General features: G+C 34.9%; 3 protein-coding genes and 1 long non-coding RNA gene across 6 annotated transcripts; 2 read left to right on the forward strand and 2 right to left on the reverse strand.

Annotated features, from left to right (window-relative positions):
• Positions 1-615: 615 nt before the first annotated feature.
• LOC123914927 (protein FAR1-RELATED SEQUENCE 2-like) lies at positions 616-1,821 on the reverse strand. The gene is made up of 3 exons (XM_045966089.1): positions 1,442-1,821; positions 1,238-1,391; positions 616-777 (listed from the first exon to the last, which is right to left on the reverse strand). Exons 1-3 carry the CDS (start codon positions 1,819-1,821, stop codon positions 616-618), a joined length of 696 nt encoding a protein of 231 aa, XP_045822045.1.
• Positions 1,822-1,937: 116 nt separating this feature from the next.
• LOC123913017 lies at positions 1,938-6,235 on the forward strand. Of its 2 annotated transcripts, none has more exons than XR_006811517.1 (7): positions 1,938-2,088; positions 2,241-2,374; positions 3,576-3,750; positions 3,859-3,934; positions 4,342-4,478; positions 5,475-5,615; positions 5,935-6,235. It is a non-coding gene; the product is annotated as an uncharacterized LOC123913017 (long non-coding RNA). The 2 variants fall into 2 exon arrangements; XR_006811516.1 differs by having other exon boundaries at positions 5,978-6,235.
• Positions 6,236-6,370: 135 nt separating this feature from the next.
• Positions 6,371-8,189, reverse strand: LOC123914928 (two-component response regulator ARR14-like). Its single transcript, XM_045966090.1, has 5 exons — positions 8,033-8,189; positions 7,742-7,894; positions 7,274-7,639; positions 7,042-7,118; positions 6,371-6,934 (listed from the first exon to the last, which is right to left on the reverse strand). The coding sequence occupies exons 1-5, from the start codon at positions 8,187-8,189 to the stop codon at positions 6,371-6,373; spliced, it is 1,317 nt and encodes a 438-aa protein (XP_045822046.1).
• Positions 8,190-18,505: 10,316 nt separating this feature from the next.
• LOC123916817 lies at positions 18,506-23,781 on the forward strand. Of its 2 annotated transcripts, none has more exons than XM_045968374.1 (14): positions 18,506-18,741; positions 18,835-18,871; positions 18,962-19,029; positions 19,385-19,427; positions 19,534-19,571; positions 19,685-19,810; positions 20,342-20,510; positions 21,449-21,773; positions 21,813-21,957; positions 22,035-22,162; positions 22,261-22,358; positions 22,567-22,658; positions 23,028-23,161; positions 23,336-23,781. In XM_045968374.1, the coding sequence occupies exons 1-14, from the start codon at positions 18,730-18,732 to the stop codon at positions 23,394-23,396; spliced, it is 1,476 nt and encodes a 491-aa protein (XP_045824330.1). In that variant the 5' UTR covers positions 18,506-18,729; the 3' UTR covers positions 23,397-23,781. The 2 variants fall into 2 exon arrangements, with proteins under 2 accessions (XP_045824330.1, XP_045824331.1); XM_045968375.1 differs by having other exon boundaries at positions 18,519-18,741; positions 21,449-21,729; positions 21,820-21,957; positions 23,336-23,777.
• The last annotated feature ends 89 nt before the right edge of the window (positions 23,782-23,870 follow it).

Below are 23,870 nucleotides of genomic sequence, written 5' to 3' on the forward strand. Positions count from 1 at the left end.
TCCTAATTGAAATCGATGTTTAGTACGAGTTAAATTTTCAATAAGAAGTAATTACTTATTTAAAATTTAAAAGTCACCGATATATGTCTATTAATATAAAATAAATTTAAATATCAAATTAACTACAACTTTACAAATCATACAAAATGAAATAATTAAAACATAAAATTGGAAATAATAATGTGAAAAAAGACACCAACAGGATTCAAACTCCTGCTAGATCTTTCCATGTTAAACACCCTAACCACTGCACCAAATCAATTAATTTGTTATTCTTTTGCGCATATAAATATAAATAACACAAATACTTAGATAGCCTGCTTCAATATATGCTCTGCTTTTTTTTTTTTTTATTTTTTGCTCCTTTAGCAGATGGTTTCAGTAACAATAATAACAAACATTAAGTCCCAAAATTCAATCACAATTTATCAGTACTTTAAAAACAATAAATTCTGGTTCAAATCATTCCAAAATTGCATCCCAATATTCAATCTCAATGTAACAGTACATTAAAAACAATAAACTTAGTTTCAAAATATAATAAACATTACATCCCAAATCTCAAATTCAATCACATAGTACATCCAAAACATTTAATATATAAAGAATTACTCATTATTGTTGATCAGCAGATTTCATCACCTGTTGTAATAGACCATAACACGAAGTTGAATTTGCACCAACATTCATTCCATAAACTTGGTATACAGGTGGTACATGTGGTACAGAAGTTACATGTTGTACAGGTGGAACATGTTGTACAGATGGTACGTGTATCTGTTGCATAACCGGATGTAACATAGAAATCATAGGTTGAAATCCATACATCGGAGTGAATTGCCCGGTCACACTTGTAACATCAATATGTGTTGGTGTTGACACATTAGCGCCACAGTCTTTCGGTTGCACTGAACATTTCTTTTGCTTCTGCACACTCCTTTCATTACAATCTTTCGGTTGCTTTGAACATTTCATTTTCTGTTGCACACTACTTTCACAACGATCTTTCGGTTGCTCTGAACATTTCTTTTTCTTTTGCGCACTACTTTCACAACGATCTTCCGGTAGCTCTGAATTTTTGTCTTGCACACTACTTTCAGCATTGCAACTTTTTTTTTCTCTTTTTGTCCTATTTATAACAATAAATAATAATTTTACTACAAATATAAACACACTATAATTAATAAAACATATTATATGATTCGAAAGATAAACAATCAAGAGTTATTAAAATTACCGAACAAGTCTTTGCATTATGAGTTGTAGTCTTGCAATGTGTACAATGCCTGAGAGCTTTTGTGTCATTCTTTTTTTTCTTTGGAGCACCTTTACTCTGAACCGGGATAGGATCACCAACAACTAACTTTTGTGTTCCAATAGGATCCTCAACACTGCAATATTTTTTTTTAAATTCATGAGGTCATCCATAATGTCCCCATACACACCATTCTTTTTAGAAGCTTCTTTGCAAAATGTTGTCAAAACAGAACAATATGCACCAAAACGGGCAAGCTCAATCACATCGGAATCAACTGGATCATTAACATCCACCATGTTCAAATAATCAATTTTAGCATCCTTGGTCCATTGCGACAATACCAAAGTGCTAGGAATGTGATCAACATGTTCTTCCTTCATCACATGAAAAATATGAGAACAAGGAAGTCCACGAGAATCAAAAAACCGGCACGAACATTGGATTGTATCACCATCGTAAACAACTGTTCTTTCATACACATCCCGACAATATTTAGTCAATGTATAAAACTTTGTATCTCCAATTTCCTTTTTATGCGTAACAATCAATTCACCGGCATTCATAATTTCTTCATTCACTTCTTTGAAAATCTCCGCTGTATAGATTTTAGCGGCATTGCTCTCAATCAAACGTAGTTGAGTTGTCAACACAGGTTCTGAAAACTTTGACTTAAAATATGGGCACATTGGCTCTTCTATCTCTAATATTGATAGTGGAATTAGATTTAGACGCTGAGCCTTCAGAAACCGAAGCTCTTCTGTATGAATTTAGTCTTCCCCTAATGGCTGATCTTTTTGACAACTTCCAAGATAAGACTGATCTGGTGGAAGGTGATCTGTTGTTTTTGCACCTCTATTTTCCAGTATCCACATGAAAATCAAAGAAAAGGAAAAACAGTGCAGCCTTTTCAGAAGAAAAGGAAAAATACTGTTATTTAATGTTCAATTGAAAATTGATGGAAGGTGATCTGTTGTTTTTGCAGAATTTTCTTTTACAAGCTAAAGAAATGGGATTTTATGGCAGTAAAGGTGGTCAAAGAACCATTATCTTCAATCCAAGAGTTTGCGACAATGTTGACCTTGAAGTGGGGAGCTTAATCCGCATTCACCCTCCATGGTAAGATTGTTACGTTTGCATTTTTTTGTACAAGTTTACTTGGTCGAAGTTTAATTGTTCTATAACTTAGATATTTTAATATCTATTCCTTACTGCGGGCTCTCAACTTGCTGTCAATTGCAAGTGTTTTTGTTTCTTGATCTCTTTTGGTGTTGGTTATTGAACAGGAAGTTCAAGTGGTAAATGATACTATTATCTTGTGTTCTTATTTCTCTGAAATTTCATCCCCATTTTGATTAATGCGGAGAGCAGACCATGAACGTGTAATGTTCATTTTTGTTTCTTACAAACCAAGGAAAGTCGTGCAAGCCTCCGTTTGTAGTGAATAGAATACCAAATTGGGGATATTCCCACATAAAATAATAAAATAATAAACAAGAACAGCAAATTAGTGTACCTTCTTACTTTGACTCATGAGTTAAGGTCACCTTTGAATTAATGTAAGGGAAATTTTAGGGTTCTTTTATTTAATTTTTTTTCCTTCTCAACTAGTGTTTCATTGTGACCGTGGAAAATTAACAAATCACACTCACATTGACATGCGAATTCATTCACATACCGCCACGACTCACCGTCTTTACACCACTTCCATAAAAAAAGTTAACATTACAATTATGCAAAAATAATTTCTAACTTTTAATACAATATTTTGTTGTAACAATTTTTTTGTTATTGTTTATTAGTTTTCTTCTCATTTAAAAGAAATAATAAAATTGTAGTAGTATGTATAGAAAGTAATTAATTGGAAATTTTGTTTGTTGTTGCTAACAATTCTCCAAAATTCGCTATTGGTTTTCACTTGTTCAGTTTTCTTAAATAATAAATATAACACCATTTATATTTGTCTGTTATATCCACCATCAATGATTCATCTCCAGGTTTAGTGACCAAATTATGTAGCTTTATTTCTTTCCTCTCATTCTTCTTCTTGCTCTTTATACTTGGTATCATTAAAGGTTCATTTCTTCTTTTCACTTTTGTATTTTTGTTTTCATGCTCTTGGTTGGTTAGACTTAAATACATATATTAAATGTGTCATGTGTGTAAGAGGGTCCTTCAACAAAAAAGATAAAAATATATTGGAAAAATCAATGGTTGAAGTTGTAATACTTTAAAATGTTGATTTTATAAAGTATTACGGAGTATTTTCATGCTTATATACTCTTTAATACATAATTTGATAAAGAAATGTTCATGGCAGGTGCATTGATAGGTCCAATTGCATTTGCCATTTTGGCTGTTGGAAATTCAGCTGTTATCATTGGACTTTGGACTGCACATGTTATATGGACATACTATTGTGTGGCAAGGTTGTAGTTTATGTTCTAATTCAATCTCAATCTTCAATCGTTGGCCTTTGACAACAGAACAAAGAGGTTTGGACTGGTCTTCAAAGTTGTGGTGCTGATATGTTTGCCTGTTCCTTTGTTACTTTGGCCAGTAGTGTTGGTAGCTTTTTAATTTTTATGTGGAATTGGATACAGCTTTTTTGCTCCTCTTCTTGCAACTTTTGAGGCTGTTGAAGAAAATGTTGAAGACAAATTTTATCATTGCTTCATTGTAAGTTATTATTTATGCTTAAGTATCCTTATGTAAGTTATTAATATTTGTGCTCATGTATCCTTATGCTTGATAATTGCTACCCTGACTTGACTATGTGATTTAGGCCTTGCTTAGATACAATTTAATTAAGCGCTTCTCATAGAATAAGTGCTTATCATATAAGTTATTTCAATATAAGCTAGAAGTTGTTGTCATATGCTATTATAGATAACTTATGGAATAAGCTGAAAATAGTTTATGGACACAGCATATTGTTTCCATAAGCTCTTCCAAACAGTTTCACGGATGCTTATGTAGGTAGGTAAGCTCAAATAAGCTTGATCCAAATAGGTCCATAGTTAATTAATTAATTATCTTAAAAGCAGAATGCAGGAAGCTTTAATGCAACTTAATAATGATTCCAGGATGGTTGTTGGTCAGCAATTGAAACAAGCTGCACAGTGGTTCAAGATGTCACAGACTTTTGCTTTTACTCCTATTTTTCATACATGGATAAACTAAGAAAAAATTTAATCCCTCAAGAAAAGCCATTTGATATCAGGTAAGTTGTTCCCTCCAATTTAAGTTTGACAGTTTGAGTTTGAAAATATAATCTTGTGGACTAGTAGTTTAGATAATTTTTAATTGTTCTCTAGATTATCAAATTGAGATTCAAATCGTGAATCATAAGACCTTTTTTGTGAATTGTGAATCAAATCTTGTTATGAATCTTAACTCATAAGATACATTGCCAATAATAATATGTCATTTTTAAGTAAAAAAACAAGCGACATAAAAAAACTATAAGCTGATATATTATATACGAGCCTCATAATAATTCAAGATTCAAGTAATTATCGAATGTCAATAGAAAAGTGGTTGGTTATACAAAACTGACAAAAAAAAAGTAGTTTTCTTTTCTTGAGGGGTTAAATTTTAGGTAGTGCTTTCTCAGAACGAATCATGATTCATGTCCAAATAGATACACACTAAACATAGTATTAATTAGGTTCAAATAGATACACACTAAACATACTAATAACCATGGTTCTCTTAGTTAGATTGTTACTATTACCATGTTGCTTGTTGGATATCTTGGTTGGAGTTCCCTTCGATTTGGTTTTAATCACATCTATTTCTATATGTAAGAGCCCCTACATGCTGTTTAGAGCATGGAAGATACTGTTAGAAGATTTAATTGGAAGAAAGTGACCTTTCCTAGAAACTGAATGTGTCCCATTTGCCGGCCTTGCCATCATCCTCTGGCCTTTGGCTGTTCTAGGAGCTGTATTAGCAGCTACCATTATCAGCCCTTTCATTAAATTCCGAAGGATATGTGCAACCGTAAACATATATATTTTTATCTGCAAGTTTAACTGAAAATCATCTTGAAGATGATGACATAGTGGAATTAGATTGATACATTGAGCCTTCTGAAACCGAAGATCTTCCGCCTGAATTTAATCTTCCCATAATGGCTGATCTTTTTGACAACCTCTAAGTTAAGACATGTGTTTACTTCTTCTCTTTATAAGATCTTTCCACCTCTAATTTCCAGTATCCGCATGAAAAAGAAAAAAAAGAAGGAAAAACAGCGCAGTTTTTTCAGAAGAATAGTAGGTCCCACTTGCCAGAGACAGTTGTTAACAGTGAAGACTCCCCTGAACCTGTGGATAGCGGATCATCAAGTGACAATGAGGTATTACTTCTCTATGGTTGCTCATATACTTAATTAGTTTATTGTCATATCTTGCTTCAAATAACTATGGACCAGAGAGAGAATGAGGAGTAAAGCATCCTTTTGCTCCTTCTGTTTTAGCTCATACTTTAGTGGAACCCCCCCATCCCTGATAGTAAAACTTTTGCCTTTACTCTGTCTGCCCTTACATTGTTGTCCAAGTAAAACACCATTTAAGACTTCTATATTGTATAGACAATCATTAATTGTAGGTTTCTTTTTTCTTTTCATTTTTTGGGGTTGGGAGGTTGCATAAAGCTGATTTTACATTTGTTTACAGACATGGACCCAAATGTTTGATGTACAAAGAAAAATAATTTCAGGTGAGTTTGGCTGTGTTGATGTAAATATCATTTCAAGATACCTGGACGGAAAGCTGATTGTTTGTCATTGCTCATTTAGCAAGTATACCGAGGTGAAGTTTTAAAAATCAACCGATTCAATTTCCATAGGTCATTTGATTATTTGATATGCTTGTTATTGCCCTGAAACTATATATAGGCTTGGAGAATGGAGACTTGTGATGGTCTCTCACTCTTGTAAACTCTAGTATTTTCTGTTATTCCATTTGATTTAGGGAAGTGTATTGCAATGAGATTTTAAAAGTTTATTTATGATAAAACAAATGTATAGTTTCGATCAAGATCTTTAACACGCGAAGAGTAATAATAAAGTGTTAACTCGCAAGTTGCGAGAATGATTATTTTATTAAAATATCAATAATATACAAGCTCGTTTGGATAATAATCAACGAGAGATGGATTAATAATAGAAGCATCATAAACTTGAAAATCAAATCCACTGCAATTCTGCTGGTAGATAGAAGCTGGACTAGTTTCTTCCTCAGAATCAGTTTGATAAAAATTAAAAGGAGCTGCATTAACTTCAGGAGGAATGAAATTGTTGGGCTGGTGAGGAAAATTTGTGGGTATGAAACTGTTGGGAACAACATGAGGAGTAGAAGCATCATAAGCTTGAAAATCAAATCCACTGCAATTCTGCTGGTAGATAGAAGCTGAACTAGTTTCCTCCTCAGAATCAGTTTGATAAAAATTAAATGGAGCTGCATTAACTTCAGGAGGAATGAAATTGTTGGGCTGATGAGGAAAATTTGTTGGGATGAAATTGTTGGGAACAACATGAGGAGTAGAAGCATCATAAGCTTGAAAATCAAATTCTGAAGATCCATTTGAAATCTTGGTTTCTCTTTTTGTTTCTGCAGTTCTGTTCTGTTTTTTTTGTTTCTTTGTATCTCCTCTCTTCAATTTCTCTCTATATTTCTGCAAGTCAAATTACAAATTAAATGCAACTGTCATTATTGGTGTTATTGTAAATTTTGGTTATAACATGAACTATGTATCATGAAAGTGAAAGAAAGAAAACATACCTGTAAGTGACTAGCTACATGCTCTCTTGTCAACCCAGGCACATTCATCCTTGCAAGAATTTTATTGGGTTGTGCCTCTAAAAAAATTAACAAAGAAAGAAATTAATAAAACAATTTTCACAATTAGCAGCAAATATAATAACAATAACTGTTTATATTTTTTTTTTGTCAAAAAAATATTTAAATAGTAAATATCAAAGAAAAAAAAAGAAGAATTGGTAAAGAATTATACTATCGGCATTGAGTTCCATTATAGCACTAGCAAACTTTCTCTTCAACTCTTGTGTCCATTTAACACGTGTCTTTGTTGACGATTCAGGTTTGTCATTATTCTTTTCTACACTCTTTTGTTCCACACTAGTGTTGATCACTCCTATTTTTGGATCAATTAAAGGCAATTTTGAATCATATATCTCCCCTTTTTTCAGACTGACTTCAACCCCAAATTTTAGGTTTTTATTTTCATTCCACATTTTTCTTGCAACATGTTGCCACATGTTCATAATTAGATTATCAGTCAAAGGTTTGATCCAATAATCACACGCTCCATCTTCAATAGCCTTCATCACAACACTTCTTGAGTCATCCGCACTCATCACTGCATGTCACATAAAAATAACAATGCCACATTAATTATTGATTAACAAAGTGATATAATTAGAAAAAAATAAAGTACAGTTAATTATAAATTTGTACTTACTAATAACAGGAATATCGATTTGTTGCCTAACATATTGCAAAAATTCATATGAATTCACATTGGGCATTATAGCTTCAATTAGTAGCAAATCAAAATTATCCTTTTTTTCCATCAAAAGATTCAAAGCATCCGAAACATTGGAGCATGTCTTGACTAAAAAAAAAATAAAGAAAAGAAAAAGACAACATTAAGAAAACACAGAAGTAACAAAAAGTTTGAGACTTAGTTAACCTAAATTACTAATTTAGAAAGGAACAAAATAACACAATAAGAAATTTATAGATTACTAACCTGTGTAATAGAATTGACTGCATACTTTCTCAATAGAATTGAGAAGATTGATATCATGATCAATCATAAGAACCCTAATCTTGGTTGAAAATTGTTGAGAAAACAACTCTCGTATAGAAGAAAAAGAAGAAAAAGAAGAAACAGAAGAAAGTGACATCGCAAGAAGAAAAAGAAGAATCAGCCGCTGCTGGTGAAGTGAAGTGAAGTAATTGTTTGGCGATTCAAGTAACTGCCACTATACTGTATATATAGAGTCTGATATTTGGGCCAGCTGTCCTAAGTTCCTAACAGCTATTTTTTAACGCAAGAAAGAAACCCTAATAAGAATTTTTTTTTTTCTACCCCAACAATCTTCACTTTATCCCAACATATTTTTCAAAATACCCAATATACCTTTATTAAAAATTAATATATTTAATTTATTTATTTTTGTCGTATTATACTGTTCCGGTAGAATTTTCATCCTCCTAAAAAACTGTTCCGGTAAGTATCTATCGTTACCGGTAAGTTAACTTTACCGGTATACTTTTTAAAAAGTGTTCCAGTATGTTAATATTACCGGTATTGTAGTTTTATTATTTTTTAACGAATTTTATTTTTTACAGTAACTAATACGGAATAGTAATTTTTTTATGGTAGAAATGAAAAAATTTGTCTAAATTTAATAAGAGATATTTGTAAAAAGAAACTTATGTTTTTAGTACCTTTGGCGGACTTCTAAAATCCATATATATTTTTTATTATATTTTAAATCCCCTGCATTTTTGTCGTTTTCAACATTAGTCCCTACCTAAGAAGTACCGACACTCCTCAGATTAGGCGTGTCCGTGTCGAACACGTGTCGGTGTCCATGTCTGACACTGACACTTATAATTACACTAAATTATGTCATTTTTCCAAATTTTTATCGGTGTCGACGTGTCAGTATCCATGTCGTGTCATGTGTCCGCGTATGTGTTTGTGCTTCATAGGTCCCTACTATGAAATTTTGGTTGACTGGATAGACAAAAAATAACACATAGCGCTGCTAAGCAGATTCATTTAATAGCTTAGATGCACAGAAAGTAAGCATTAAATGAGTCCGTGAGACATATATGTGGCATTTTTCGCCTGTCCCGTCAACCAAAATTTCACTAAAGAAATTTTTTGTCTAAATTAATAAGAGATATTTAGGGGATTTGCATTTGTTTTCCTTTTTTTTTTGTGATTTACCTTGATATTGATACGAAGTTTTCACCGCCGTTAGCGATGACTAATTTCCATCGAGAAATTTGTGTACGCATGAATCAGGAATCGAATCCCTAACCACATACTTAAGGGGACCAAAATCCTTATCACTTGAACTAATTCATTTTTTTGTTATAATATTATGGGGTTTTGCCCCTTTATGTTAAAAAAAAACAAAAATAAAAGATATTTTGGATAAATTATTCTAAATTGACCAACATGTAATTAAGTTTGAATGTGAAAATTTTTTTTGTTAACACTCTTGTTAACACTTTGTTATTTGAATGCGTGCATTCAATACCTCAAAAGTACAAAAAGTTGTCTTTTCAATATAAATTTTTATTTTTATTTTCTTTTTAGGTATGTTTAACAAGTGCCCAGGGGCACTGTTTAGCATGACCCATTTTTTTATTATAATTTATTTGGCCTCGGGTTACTCGTGGTCCATTCGAATTAGCCCATATTTTAAATGGGCTTTAACGGGCCAGGCTAAAAGTTCAGGAAAAAATTAGGCTGAAATTTAAGACCCAAACCCTAAAAAAAGAGAATTTATTTTGCGATCTTACGCTACCACTTTCTAGTGCGACATACAAATTTATCAAAATACCCAGGTCCATTACTTGAGCAGCTTATGAAAAAAAAAAATCTAGATTCTCCAATGTCTAAGACTTAACTGCCAGAGACATCCTACTAGGACTATTTTTATTTTCTTCCTTCGCTACTTAAGTAGCGGAACGGTAAAAATAGAAAGTCGTGGGCATGCGCGAAACACATAATTTTTTTTTATTAGTCAAAAAAAATTTCTTAATACTAGTATGATTTTTGTGAATTGTTAACTACATCAGATTTTATATTGAAAGGAATCGGAATTCAAACTGAAACATTTGCCATTAAGCTGGAATTTTGAAGAAGGTTTTGAAAGGGGCGACGTTGGAGAAGGAGATGTTATTTCCCTACTTATTCAATCCGGTAAAATGGTTATTCCTGCTTATTCAATCCCAATTCCTACATATATGGATCGTTTCTCATCATCTAATAAGAGCTGCAAAATAATTAGAATTACATAAGATCAATCATGACGAGCCATGCATTAGGGTTACCTTGTATGCAATGCAATAGTCATTATCTTAAATCTCTCTTCTGCACAAGGTTCCCTGCAGCATAAAGTGAATGTACATAATAAGTCAATGATAAGCAACATTAATCAAATGATTGTGACCACGGAAAAATCATCGAACTAGAAATCATGACATGACATGAGAAAGACACCCAAACCACTTTGTTCACAGCAATAGTGAAATCAGAGTTAAAATTTAGAAAAGAAAGAGTTGGAACAGGGCAAATAAAGGATTTTATTAGGAATCAGAGAACTTCAACGAGAGTAAAAAAACTCACTTGTTCACATCTGGATGATAATTCTGGGCTAGCTTCCGATAAGCTGAAATATTCACAGTAGAAAGATTTTATAAATTATAATGCAATGATACAATGGGAAAAAATGCATAACCAAGTAAAAGCAAACAACACATAGCCTCTGGCTATAATAATAACTTCTCGATCACAAACAACCTAACTATTGATGTTTCTATACTAATTTTAAACTTGTTTTCCAAACCTTTCCTACATTAATTACCAATTACCAATAAATGTGAAGTGAAATGAATCTTCAGTTTCAACTTGTGCACGAAAAGGCGGAAATTCCTACAGTAGCATGTGCCGGGATTCTAATTTTTATTTGTTATGTAAGTCTATACAGAAGACTAATGGTCATATGTGAATTCAAAACTAATTTGGTATTGACATCATTACTCAAGTTTCGATTCTAAGTTTTGGAAGACTTGACCGTTTTAATTATCAGATTTTATTATCAGTACTTATCTTACATGCTTTGCAGACATTTTATCTGAACCTTTTTGGGTGCTGGTATTTCAATTAAACAATGTTAAAGAAGCAGCAAGAGTTATTATATAAAATGAGAAAATTGATTTTTGAAAATAAGAGATCATTGATGCATTCAACAACTATAAGAAAATAAAATTTGAACGCATCAACTAATGATGGAGGAATAATGATATTAGTCAGAGAAGAAGGAAGTGCAGAAAAAAAATATAGCAGTCTTAATTTCAGATTTAGTAGCATTTTTTGACACCCCAAGAAATCCTGCACATGCGTACATATTAGATATTATTCAGCGAATATATTGGATGTTCAAGATAATACTTTCTGATAGCAGTGACACTTTGGGCCTTCCTACTACAAGGAGACTATCTAAGAGAATCCCAAAAAGGCCCATTTATCTGCATGACTTTGTGCCTAAATAGAATAAATAGCATATTCCTTAGTTTTGTCGTATTATTCTGTTTGTACCAAGCCTATGAGCTGGCAGATATCTAGATCCTTCCAATTATTGGAACGTAGTAGTATAAATATTATGTTTGTTGAGCCGTTGCAATCAATGAAGAATAATTTTATCTAGATCTAGTATAGCAGTAGCAGTAGTATTTCCTTATCAATTGGTGCTCTCATTGCCCTGTACTCATCATGGCGCAGTCCTCCGCCGACTCCGTTAATATGGGTGCCGTTCTTTCTGCTCTCAACGAGCGATTGGATGCTCTTGCTTCAGATGTAGCTTCCATCCGTAACGGCGACTCCCCACCTCCGCACCCACCACCACATCCTCCTCCTCCACCCCAAAACACTATTCCAAAACCACACATGAAACTTGAAGTTCCTAAATTCGATGGATCTGATGCACTTGGGTGGATTTTCAAAATCAATCATTTTTTTGATTTTCACCAAACTCCAGAACAAGATCGTCTTACCATCGCCTCCTTCTATATGGATGGTCCTGCTCTTAGCTGGTTTCAATGGATGACTCGTAACGGCATGATTCAGTCCTGGCCGGAGTTCTTGATGGCGTTAGAAACGCGTTTTGCTCCGTCCTTCTATGAAGATCCTCGTGGTGCGTTATTCAAACTCACCCAGCGCGGTTCTATTAATCAGTACCTCACGGAGTTCGAACGGCTTGCTAATCGTGTGGTTGGTCTCCCACACCATTTTCTCCTTAGCTGTTTTATTTCAGGTCTTACTCCTGAAATCCGCCGCGAAGTTCAAGCATTTCAACCGATTTCTCTTCCTCAGGCTACTGCGCTTGCTAAAATACAGGAGGATAAAATAGCAGATCGACGCAAAGCTTTCAAACCACACAACACTTTTGCGTCCTCTCCTACTGATAACTCCACCCCTCCACCACCGTCGTCCTCCAAACCACCGGCTAAAGTCCAATTTCGCAAACTTTCTTCGGAAGAGATGGCTTCCCGTTGTGAGAAAAACCTCTGCTATAATTGCGATGAAACCTTTACTCCTCAACATCGTTGTAAAGGTCGATTCTTCATGCTGGTTTCAGAGGAAGATCTAGATTCACCTGATTTGTGTCTCGACCAGCCACCGGTCATTCCCATTCCAGCACCTTCTTTGGATTTAGCACCCACCACTGATGTTCAACTTAGCTTGCACGCCATGTCCGGGTCAATCAATCAGAACACCTTTCGGATTTTGGGTACAATAGCCAAGCAGCAAGTCACGATTCTTGTGGATAGTGGAAGCACACAAAATTTCATTCAAGACCGCGTAGCTAAGTTTCTGGGGCTTTCCATTACTCCTGCTCCCCAACCCTTTCGGGTCATGATTGGCAACGGCAGCACTCTGGAGTGTGCTGCGCAATGCGCCGGTGTTACCTTCGTCATTCAAGGTAATCAATTTGCTTCTGATTTTTTTGTCCTTCCATTGGGTGGTGCAGAAGTAGTATTAGGGGTACCTTGGTTGACCAGTCTTGGACCCATCTTAATGGACTATACTACTTTACTCATGCGTTTTACCTACTTGGGCCGATCCATTGAACTAAAGGCGGACGCTCCCTTCAAGCCAAAAGACATCTCTGCCCCCCAAATGAAACGGTGCGTTTCAACTAATTCTGTTGATTTATTTTTCCACCTCCAACATATACCGGACTCCTCTTCCGAGGCCCAATCCACAATACCAGAAATCCAAACACTATTAACCCAATATCAAACCCTTTTCAACCCTCCATCTTCTCTTCCCCCTCAACGCACTCATGACCACCGCATTCATTTACTCCCAGACGCACCACCCGTCAACGTCCGGCCATACCGGTACCCTTATTTCTAGAAATCTGAAATTGAAAGACAGATTGCTGACCTGCTGCAATCAGGTATGATTCGCCCTAGTAAAAGTCCATTTTCTTCTCCGGTATTGTTGGTCAAAAAGAAGGATGGTACTTGGCGTTGTTGCATTGATTACAGGGCTCTCAATGCCATTACTGTCAAAGATCGCTTTCCTATGCCAACCATTGATGATCTTGGTTCGGCATCATGGTTTTCTAAGCTTGATCTCCGTCAAGGGTTTCATCAGATTCGAATGAATGAAGAGGATATTCCCAAGACTGCTTTCCGTACTCACCAAGGGCACTATGAGTACCGAGTCATGCCATTTGGCCTATGCAACGCCCCCTCAACATTCCAAGCTGCTATGAATGAACTACTTCAACCTTATCTTCGTCGTTTTGTTGCTGTTTTTTTTGACGACATTTTGGTATACAACTCATCTCTTCTGGAGCACCTTCGGCATCTTGCACAAGTCTTTGCTACTTTGCTCTCTGCAGAATTTTACTTAAAGTTGTCTAAATGTTTGTTTGCTCAACGCCAGCTTGAATATTTAGGTCACATTATTTCTGACAAAGGGGTCTGTGTTGATCCTTCCAAAATAAGTGCTATGCAACAGTGGCCTACCCCTACATCTTTGACTTCCTTACGAGGATTTCTTGGTCTTACAGGGTTTTATCGTAAGTTTATCCGTAATTATGCTTCAATTGCTTCACCTCTTACTCAATTATTACGGAAGGATGCATTTATTTGGTCAGATAGTGCTCAAGCAGCTTTTGAAGCCCTCAAGCAAGCCATGACTCAAGCTCCAATACTAGCCCCACCTAATTTCTCTATTCCTTTTGTATTGGAAACCGATGCTTCTGGTATTGCCATGGGAGCAGTATTAATGCAGAACGGTCACCCCATTGCTTTCTTTAGCAAACCTTTTTGTCCCCGTTTACTGCGTGCTTCAACTTATGTCCGAGAACTTCATGCTATCACTACTACAGTTAAGAAATGGCGCCAGTACTTGTTAGGCCACAAGTTCATTATATTCACAGACCACCAGAGCTTGAAACAACTTATTTCGCAAGTCATCCAAACCCCTGAGCAGCAGATCTATCTCTCCAAACTCCTGGGTTTTGACTTCTCCATTCAATATAAAACAGGGAAAACCAATGTTGTTGCTGATGCTTTATCCAGGATTGCCACTGATCACACTGATCAATCTTGTTTGGTTCTTACTGTACCTAATTTTGTTTTCCTTGATGACTTGCGTGCTCAAATCTCTGTTGTCCCTGAGTTCCAGAAATTGTTACAGGATATTGAGCATAATCCCGGTGCACATACTGCTTACTGCATCAATCAGGGTCTTATTTTCTTCAATAATCGCCTTTGGCTTCCTTCCAATTGTGACTTCAAGGCGCGACTTTTAGAAGAATTTCACAATTCCCCAATCAGTGGTCATATGGGAATTGATAAGACGTTTCATCGTCTTCAGACTCACTTTTATTGGCATAACATGCGCCAGGATGTTCGTACTTATGTAGCTCAATGTGTGGTGTGCCAAGCTACTAAGTATGAGACCAAAAAACCAGCAGGCCTACTACAGCCATTACCAGTTCCTTCAGGAATATGGGAAGACCTTTCTCTCGATTTTATAACTGGTTTACCTCCTTCACACGGCAACACGGTAATACTTGTTGTGGTTGACCGTTTTTCTAAAGGAGCTCATTTTGGTGTGTTACCTTCTACCTATACAACATACAAGGTAGCTCTGATGTTTCTTGATATGATTTGCAAACATCATGGTCTTCCCCGAAGCTTAGTCTCTGACAGGGACCCTGTTTTCATTAGCAAGTTCTGGCGTGAATTGTTCAAATTATCTGGTACAAAGCTTCGTATGAGCACCGCTTACCACCCGGAAACGGATGGACAAACCGAGGTTCTGAATCGCTCCCTAGAACAGTATTTACGGGCTTTTGTTCACCATAAACCATCTTTATGGTTCAATTTTCTCTCACTGGCTGAATGGTCTTACAACACCAGTAAACACTCTTCCACGGGCTACTCTCCCTTCCATATTGTGTATGGCAAACCACCTACTGCTATACCTCAATATGTGCTTGGTTCATCACCAATCGAAGCTGTGGATACATTATTGGCACAACGCCACCAGCTCCTGCAAGTTTTGCACAAAAAATTACTTAAAGTGCAAGCTACTATGAAGGATATTGCTGATAAGAAGCGCCGATTCCTAGAGTTTGCTGTTGGTGACTTTGTTTATCTCAAACTCCGCCCGTATCGTCAACATTCCCTTACTCACGCATCTTATACTAAGTTCTCTAAGCGCTTCTTCGGACCATACAAGATTCTGGAGCGTATTGGTCCTGTGGCTTATAAGTTGGATCTGCCTCCCAACTCTAAAATTCATTCGGTTTTTCATTGCTCTCTACTTAAGCTGCACCATGGACCCGTGCCTATTGCTGCGTCTGAGCTACCTCCTGCTTCCACAGATCACCATCCTATCATTGAGCCATTGACTATTGTGGACTCCAAGCTTGATAACACTACCACCCCACCAACTCAATTGGTTTTAGTTCAGTGGTTGGGACTCCCTCCAGAAGAGACTAGCTGGGAAAAATGGACAGAGCTGCAAACTACCTATCACCTTGAGGACAAGGTGGTTTTCCATGGGGAGGGTATTGATAGCAGTGACACTTTGGGCCTTCCTACTACAAGGAGACTATCTAAGAGAATCCCAAAAAGGCCCATTTATCTGCATGACTTTGTGCCTAAATAGAATAAATAGCATATTCCTTAGTTTTGTCGTATTATTCTGTTTGTACCAAGCCTATGAGCTGGCAGATATCTAGATCCTTCCAATTATTGGAACGTAGTAGTATAAATATTATGTTTGTTGAGCCGTTGCAATCAATGAAGAATAATTTTATCTAGATCTAGTATAGCAGTAGCAGTAGTATTTCCTTATCACTTTCACAAGGAACCCTTGTAAGCATAGAAAACAAACATGAGTAATAAAAACTTACTTTATAAACCTGGATCCTGTGTTAAAACGCAAGGAATCCCGAGGAGCAAAAGAGGTTGAAGTTGGGGCAGACATAAAGTTTACCCTACCCTGCTTGTAACACAATGAATTTATGTTGAAAAAGTTGTGAATCAAAGACCTACCTATATTTGACTATAACCTGAGGACAAATTCCCCGTTGAATAGCTGATGTATTACCAAAAGGTGTAACAGCCATCTAATGAATTACAAGATATGAAACACGGACCCAGATACGGATACCGGACACGACACGGATACTGACACATCGACACCGATAAAAATTTGGAAAAATGACATAATTTAGTGTAATCATAAGTGTCGCTGTCAGACACCGACACGTGTCCGATACGGACACGCCTAATCTGAGGAGTGTCGTTGCTTCCTGGATTACAAGAAAAGCGAAATTGAAAATAAAAAAGTTATGTTTGTAGTTGAATATGAATTAATTAAGAGTAGACGAGAAACCTGATCTCTGTTGGCGATGTTTGGAATTGGGACTGGGAGCCTCGTCTTGGAATTGAATTAGAAAGAGGAATAAGTTTTACTGTTGTTTAGTTTCTCATTCATTGGATTCATCTAATGGTCAATAATATTTCGAGAAAGAAGGAGAGAGAGAACGAGACAATTCGGCTAGGAGTAGAGCTGTCAAAGGGGCCGGCCCAAGGGGGCCCGGTCACGTAAAGGGGTCAGCCCTGCCCGACCCGTTAACTTCGTGGGCCGACTTGCTTAGCCCGGCCCGATAAGCAAAAGTCTACTTGACCCGATGGGCCGGCCCACTAACTTTCATAGTTTTTTTTTTGAAAAAAAAAAAATAGATTCTACTAAATTTATGTTATATTTCTCAACTAAATCTCCAAGAATTCGTATCCCTGTGTTTTCTCGCATAATCTCTCAAACAACAATATCTTCCATTTTATCCTCATAAAAAAAACAAATCTCTAACAAATAGTCTCATTCTAATATCATGGTGAGTTTGTCAATAAGATATTTTGTGCACTCAGTATTTTATACCTACTTTTAATATAATAAAATTAATTACTACCAAAGTTACTAATTTATCCTTAGTAGGTTTAACCATATTCCAAGTTTTATACCAATCGTTAGTTGGTTCAGTGGTGATTGACCCTTCGCAACTGCGATCGGGAGGGGCTGGAACCACTTGATGCCAGAACTGACCTCCGAACCAGATTAAACGGGTGGTGAAAACAAAAAATAAAAATATTCCAAGTTTTATATCTTTCATTGTAATTTAAGTAAAAAAATAAATAGAAAGAATATCGAAAGAATATAAAATAAATACAATAAAAGATGATATGCTTAAAAATATGACTAAAACAGAATATAGATAAGAACAACAAAACACAAATAATAACAGTAAAACGACAAAAAAAATAAATTAAAAAAATATAGAAAGAATATAAGATAAATACAATAAAAAGATGATATGTTTTTTTTTTTTTGAACCAAACAAACTTACTGCATTTCAAAAAAAAAGATGATATGCTTAAAAATATGACTAAAACAGAATATAGATAAGAACAACAAAACACAAATAATAACAGTAAAACGACAAAAAAAAAAATTAAAAAAATATAGAAAGAATATAAGATAAATACAATAAAAAGATGATATGTTTTTTTTTTTTGAACCAAACAAACTTACTGCATTTCAAAAAAAAGATGATATGCTTAAAAATAAGACTAAAACAGAATATAGATAAGAACAACAAAACACAAATAATAACGGTAAAACGACAAAAAAAATAAAAAAAATAATATATAAACTGATGCATAAAAATAGGACCAAAATATAACAATAAAAAAATTATAGAATTTTTAATTTTTTTTTTAAAATTCTTTAAGGGGCCGGCCCAAAAATATGTGGGTCGACCCATAACAACCTATGAAAAAACCTAACCCGATAAAATTCGGCCCGATAATGCCCAGCCCCTTTTTATGAAGTCCAGCCCGTTAAAAATACAGGGTTAATGAGCCAATCAGATAGCCCAGCCCTTTTTTACGGCCGCAGCCGGGGAGAGAGGATCGAGGAGTTCCTTCCTTCTAGGAGAATGGAATGGAAACCCAAAATATTTATTTATTTATTTATTTTTTACAAAAACTTAAGAAACCGGAATTCAAACTGAAACAGTCTCCATTAAGCTGGAATTCTGAAAAAGGATGTTATTCGCCGGTGATTGAAGCTCCATCCATGTTCTGAGCTACAGCTACCTACAAAAAATGTTCCTCCACGTAAATCCTCGTTTTTTTATTTTTTTATTTTTTTTTATTTCTTCCTCATTTTCTTCTATTCTTCTATTTCTAATCTTACATTCATGTTTACAGTTACAGCAAAATCCACATTCAGATGACAGCATTTCCGGTAACTAATTTCTACTTATTCAATCCCAATTACTACTTAATTACATTTATCTTCTCTTCTTATTCCTTAATTTTTTTTGTTAATTACCAGATGACGACGACAATCGACATGATCTCCCTAACGATGTGCTTTCATTTCAACACAACTCCACCAACAAGGTTCACACCTATGCTTATAATTAGAGCTGTAAAAAGGGCCTTAAGGGGCCGGCCCTTTAAGGGGCGGACCCACTTATTCCTGATTATTAATTTTATTTAAATTTTAAACACAGTTTTTTTAGGGTGCCGATCGTGGACAGTGCTGATTGAAGAAAAAGAGAATAAGTTCACGACACCAGAAAAATTGTTTAAAATTTAAATAAAATTAATAATCAGGAATAAGTGGGTCCGCCCCTTAAAGGGCCGGCCCCTTAAGGCCCTTTTTACAGCTCTACTTATAATGAGAGATAAATCTCATTTTGTAAATATAATTATCATTAATTAATTAATTAATATAATCTCTTGTTTATTTTAGCAACATGAACTACCTCTTCCCGCACGGTTAGATTTGTTAAAAGGTGCCTCACTTTAACTACCTATCTGATTCTGCTCTTCAATTTTGTTGTTAATTAAATATTGCTTTACATTTATTCCGTTTGATTAATTTCTGTTAATACTTCACAGGAAGATTCTGTAATCAGAATTCGTCTTCTTCATTTCAGGTATTTTCATTATTATGTCTTTGATTTCTCATTACAACTATTATTATTATTATTATTATTATTATTATTATTATTATTATTATTATTATTATTGTTGTTGTTGTTGTGATTAGAAATTGCTCCAAGATGAGGAGGTTGAAATGCCCGACTTCAATGAGGGTGACTTCCGGGATGTATCAGGAGAGGTGGTTGCTGATTCAGATTCAGGTGAAGAAGATACTGTTTCTGAAGATGATGAGGTACTCTCTGACGTTTGCATAGAATGTTTTGTGTTGCCATGTGTTAGTTTATGCTTTGCTTTATTTTGTTTGTTTGGGCTATTACTAAATTATTTCATCTTTTATGTTTTGATTAAATAGTTAAATTAGTCTTTTGAAAGATATAACCTCACTTATGTTCTATGAAGTACAGACACACGCTGATGTCTGACGCCGAGATATGATTACACTAAATTATGCCATTTTCTGAAATCATTATCAGTGTCGACGTGTCAGTCAGTGTTTTTCTCTGTGTTTGTGCTTCGTAGGTTACGTGGGCATATGAATAATGGAAATATTATGCCTGATGTACCTAAATGGCTAAATGTACATTTGTTTAGTCGAAGTCCTCACAATTCGAGGACTAAATCAACTGATGGATCATGTTTAAGGACTCTGCATATTCAGTGGCCTTAGGGTGTAATTTCCATTATTTAGAGACTGATATGACCAACATTGTATCTTTTGGAGACTAAGTTGGTTATTTACTCTATCTTTGTTTACTCGTTAAAGGGTAGCACTGTCCTCTCGACCAGACGCCTCCATAAATATGGTCCTCAGTTTATAAGAAATGATAATGAAGTTAGAGATACAAAGAGGAAATCAGAACCATTGCTATGTTTTAAAGAAAGCGCTTCATGTTCGTCATACCATGCTACCTACTCCAAAGCAAATTCATCTGGTACCTGCACCAAAGAAAATGCTAGTTTCTGGGTTAGAGCACGAGTTACTTGCAATTATCTGTTGAAACTGAAAATATTTGTTAATTGGTTTTCTTGCAATTCCCAGGTTTTTTAATATGTTCCCCATGCTACATGTCAGGTTGTGTAAAATAATTTATGCTTTGAAATATACCAAGGTCTTTCTTTTTTAGAACTATGTTTAATTAGAAGTCAAAATTATGAACTCTTCTAACTAATCTGTAACTGATGAGATGACTGAAGTCTAGGCCATTGGCCTAAAGGAGATCTGCAACCATAAACATATAGATGGAGAATCAACAAAAATATTTTTTAATATTTTTATCTGGGTGTGATTTGTTGGTTTCTGTACTATAATTTTACTGCACATCAGTTTTTGTGACTTTTATTTCCTTTGCTGGTAAAAGACATGATATAATTGTATCAGATTAACAGTTTTTAATAAGGATATATATTTCTGCATTACTACTACTAGTTGTCTTGTATGTTTTAGACATACCCAATGTGAATTTGGAATTCAAAGACTTTACCTTCCTAGATAAAGAGAGAGGCACATGGGAAATTGTATTTCTATGATTATTAATTGGCTTGTGTTTAAAAAAAGTATGTTATGGATATGGAATATGTATATGTCACATTTTTAATGTTGGATTAATTTAAGATACCATTTTGCAAATGTTGTCAGTTTCCCACCTTTTGACAGATATAGGGAAATGCTTTTTTAGTATCTAGAATTGCAGATGCATCTTGCTGTATGTGGAGTTTGCACATAATTATTGTTCCCTGAAACATTTTTTCTTTTCAAATGACGGGACCTAGGTTTACGTTTACTTCACCAGGATAGTAATCAGTAATCACAATTACATCAATCCTTGAAGGGAAATATCTGAATATTATATCACATTGATAATTGTTGCAGGCATCTGGAGCAAAGCTAAGCCAAGATTTTCATTGCAATCAGTGACACATAAATATGGGCACATTGGCTCTTCTATCTCTAATATTGATAGGCTGCCTGAAATTATGAAAGCTGTTGATCCTAGGGCTTCTGCAAGTTTAGCTGAAAATCATCTTGAAGATGATGACATAGTGGAATTAGATTTAGACACTGAGCCTTCTGAAACCGAAGCTCTTCCACATGAATTTAATCTTCCCCTAATGGCTGATATTTTTGACAACCTCCAAGATAAAACTGATCTGGTGGGTGGAAATTCTAGAAATGCTACCCTTATTCTTTTGACATGTGTTTACTTCTTCTCTGTCTAAGATCTTTCCACCTCTATTTTCCAGTATCCACATGAAAATCAAAGAAAAGTAAAACCAGTGCGGCTTTTTCAGAAGAATAGTAGATCCCACTTGCCAGAGACAGTTGTTGACAGTGAAGACTCCCCTGAACCTGTGGATAGCGGATCATCAAGTGACAATGAGGTATTACTTCTCTATGGTTGCTCATATACTTATTAGTTTATTGTCATATTTTGCTTCAAATCTGTTTACTTGTACAGGAAAGCTATCAACACATGAAAATCACTTTCCCAGGAAAGAAAATGCAGACCATGGCAGATAGATTTCATGAGGCTTTAGGGTCTTCCTCTGTTATCGCTGAAAATGTTGGAGCACTTAATTCATTGAGGTATAAAATTGTAGTTTCCTGGTATTTTTATGCAGTTGAAAACTTGCGTACGAATTAATTCTGAATTTAGTGTGTCATTGTCTTATTAAATTTTTCAGAACTGGAATATTTGAAAAACTACAGCAGGTGATGCAGAAAGAAAAAGAAACAGACATAGACTTCTCAAAAAAGTTACAAGCTGGAGCTAGGCCAGATGGTAAAACTTTTGCCTTTACTCTGTCTGCCCTTTCATTGTTGTCTAAGTAAAACACAATTTAAGACTTCTCTATGGCATAGACAATCATTCATTAGTAATTTTCTTTTTCTTTTCATTTTTTGGGGTTGGGAGGTTGCATAAAGAAGACTTTTCATTTGTTTACACACATGGACTCAAATGTTTGATGTACAAAGAAAAATAATTTCAGGTGAATTTGGCTGTGTTGATGTAAACATCATTTCAAGATACCTGGATGGAAAGCTGATTGTTTGTCATTGCTCAGTTAGCAAGTCTACCCAGGTGAAGTTTTGAAAATCAACCGATTCAATTTCCGTAGGTTGTTTGATTATTTGGTATGCTTGTTATTGCCCTGAAAGTATATAGACTTGGAGAATGGAGACTCGTTATGGTCTCCTCACTCTTTTGTAAACTCTAGTATTTTGTCTGTTACTCCATTTGATTTAGGCAGATGTATTGGAATGAGATTTTAAAAGATTATTTACGATAAAACAAATGTATATCGAGATTAATATTGTTTTATTCAATCAAGATTTGTACTAGTGAGAGATTATAATTTTGCTTCAAATGAAACAACCACTTATGTTTACAAAATACGCGTATTTAATGTTCAATTGAAAATTGATGGAAGGTGATCTGTTGTTTGTGCAGAATTTTCTCTTACAAGCTAAAGAAATGGGATTTGATGGCAGCAAAGGTGGTCAAAGAACCATTATCTTCAATCCAAGAGTTTGCGACAATGTTGACCTTGAAGTGGGGAGCTTAATCCGCATTCACCCTCCATGGTAAGATTGTTACATTTGCATTTGCATTTTTTTTACACAAGTTTACTTGGTCGAAGTTTAATTCTTCTATAACTTAGATATTTTAATATCTATTCCTTGCTGTGGGATCTCAACTTGCTGTCAATTGCAAGTGTTTTTGTTTGATGATCTCTTTTGGTTTTGGTTATTGAACAGGAAGGAAGTTCAAGTTGGAAATGATACTATTATCCTGTGTTCTTATTTCTCCGAAGTTTGATTCACGCGGAGAGCAGACCTTGAACATGTAATGTTCATTCTTGTTTCTTACAAACCAAGGAAAGTCTTGCAAGCCTCCCTTTGTAGTGAATAGAATACCAAATTGGGGATATTCCCACAAAATATAATAAACAAGAACAGAAAATTAGTGTACATTCTTTCTTACTTTGACTTATGAGTTAAGGTCACCTTTGAATTAATGTAAGGGAAATTTTAGGATTTTTTATTTTTTTTGTCCCCTTCTCAACAAGTATCTTATTGTGACCGTTGTGTAATATAAAAAATCAATTTAGTAATTTTTGTTGAGTTTTTCTGCTATCGATTGATTATTTTTAATTCAATTATTAGCATAACTATAATGGTCACAATAGTGCCCAGAGAAACTTAAGGAACTAAATATTTACGGCATAATTTGCGTATTTATGAAAAATGTTAATAGTTAACACACAGTTTAAGTATTAGAAACAAATGTAGT

This window comes from Trifolium pratense, linkage group LG3, assembly GCF_020283565.1.
Source record: "Trifolium pratense cultivar HEN17-A07 linkage group LG3, ARS_RC_1.1, whole genome shotgun sequence".
Taxonomy (NCBI): Eukaryota; Viridiplantae; Streptophyta; class Magnoliopsida; order Fabales; family Fabaceae; genus Trifolium; species Trifolium pratense.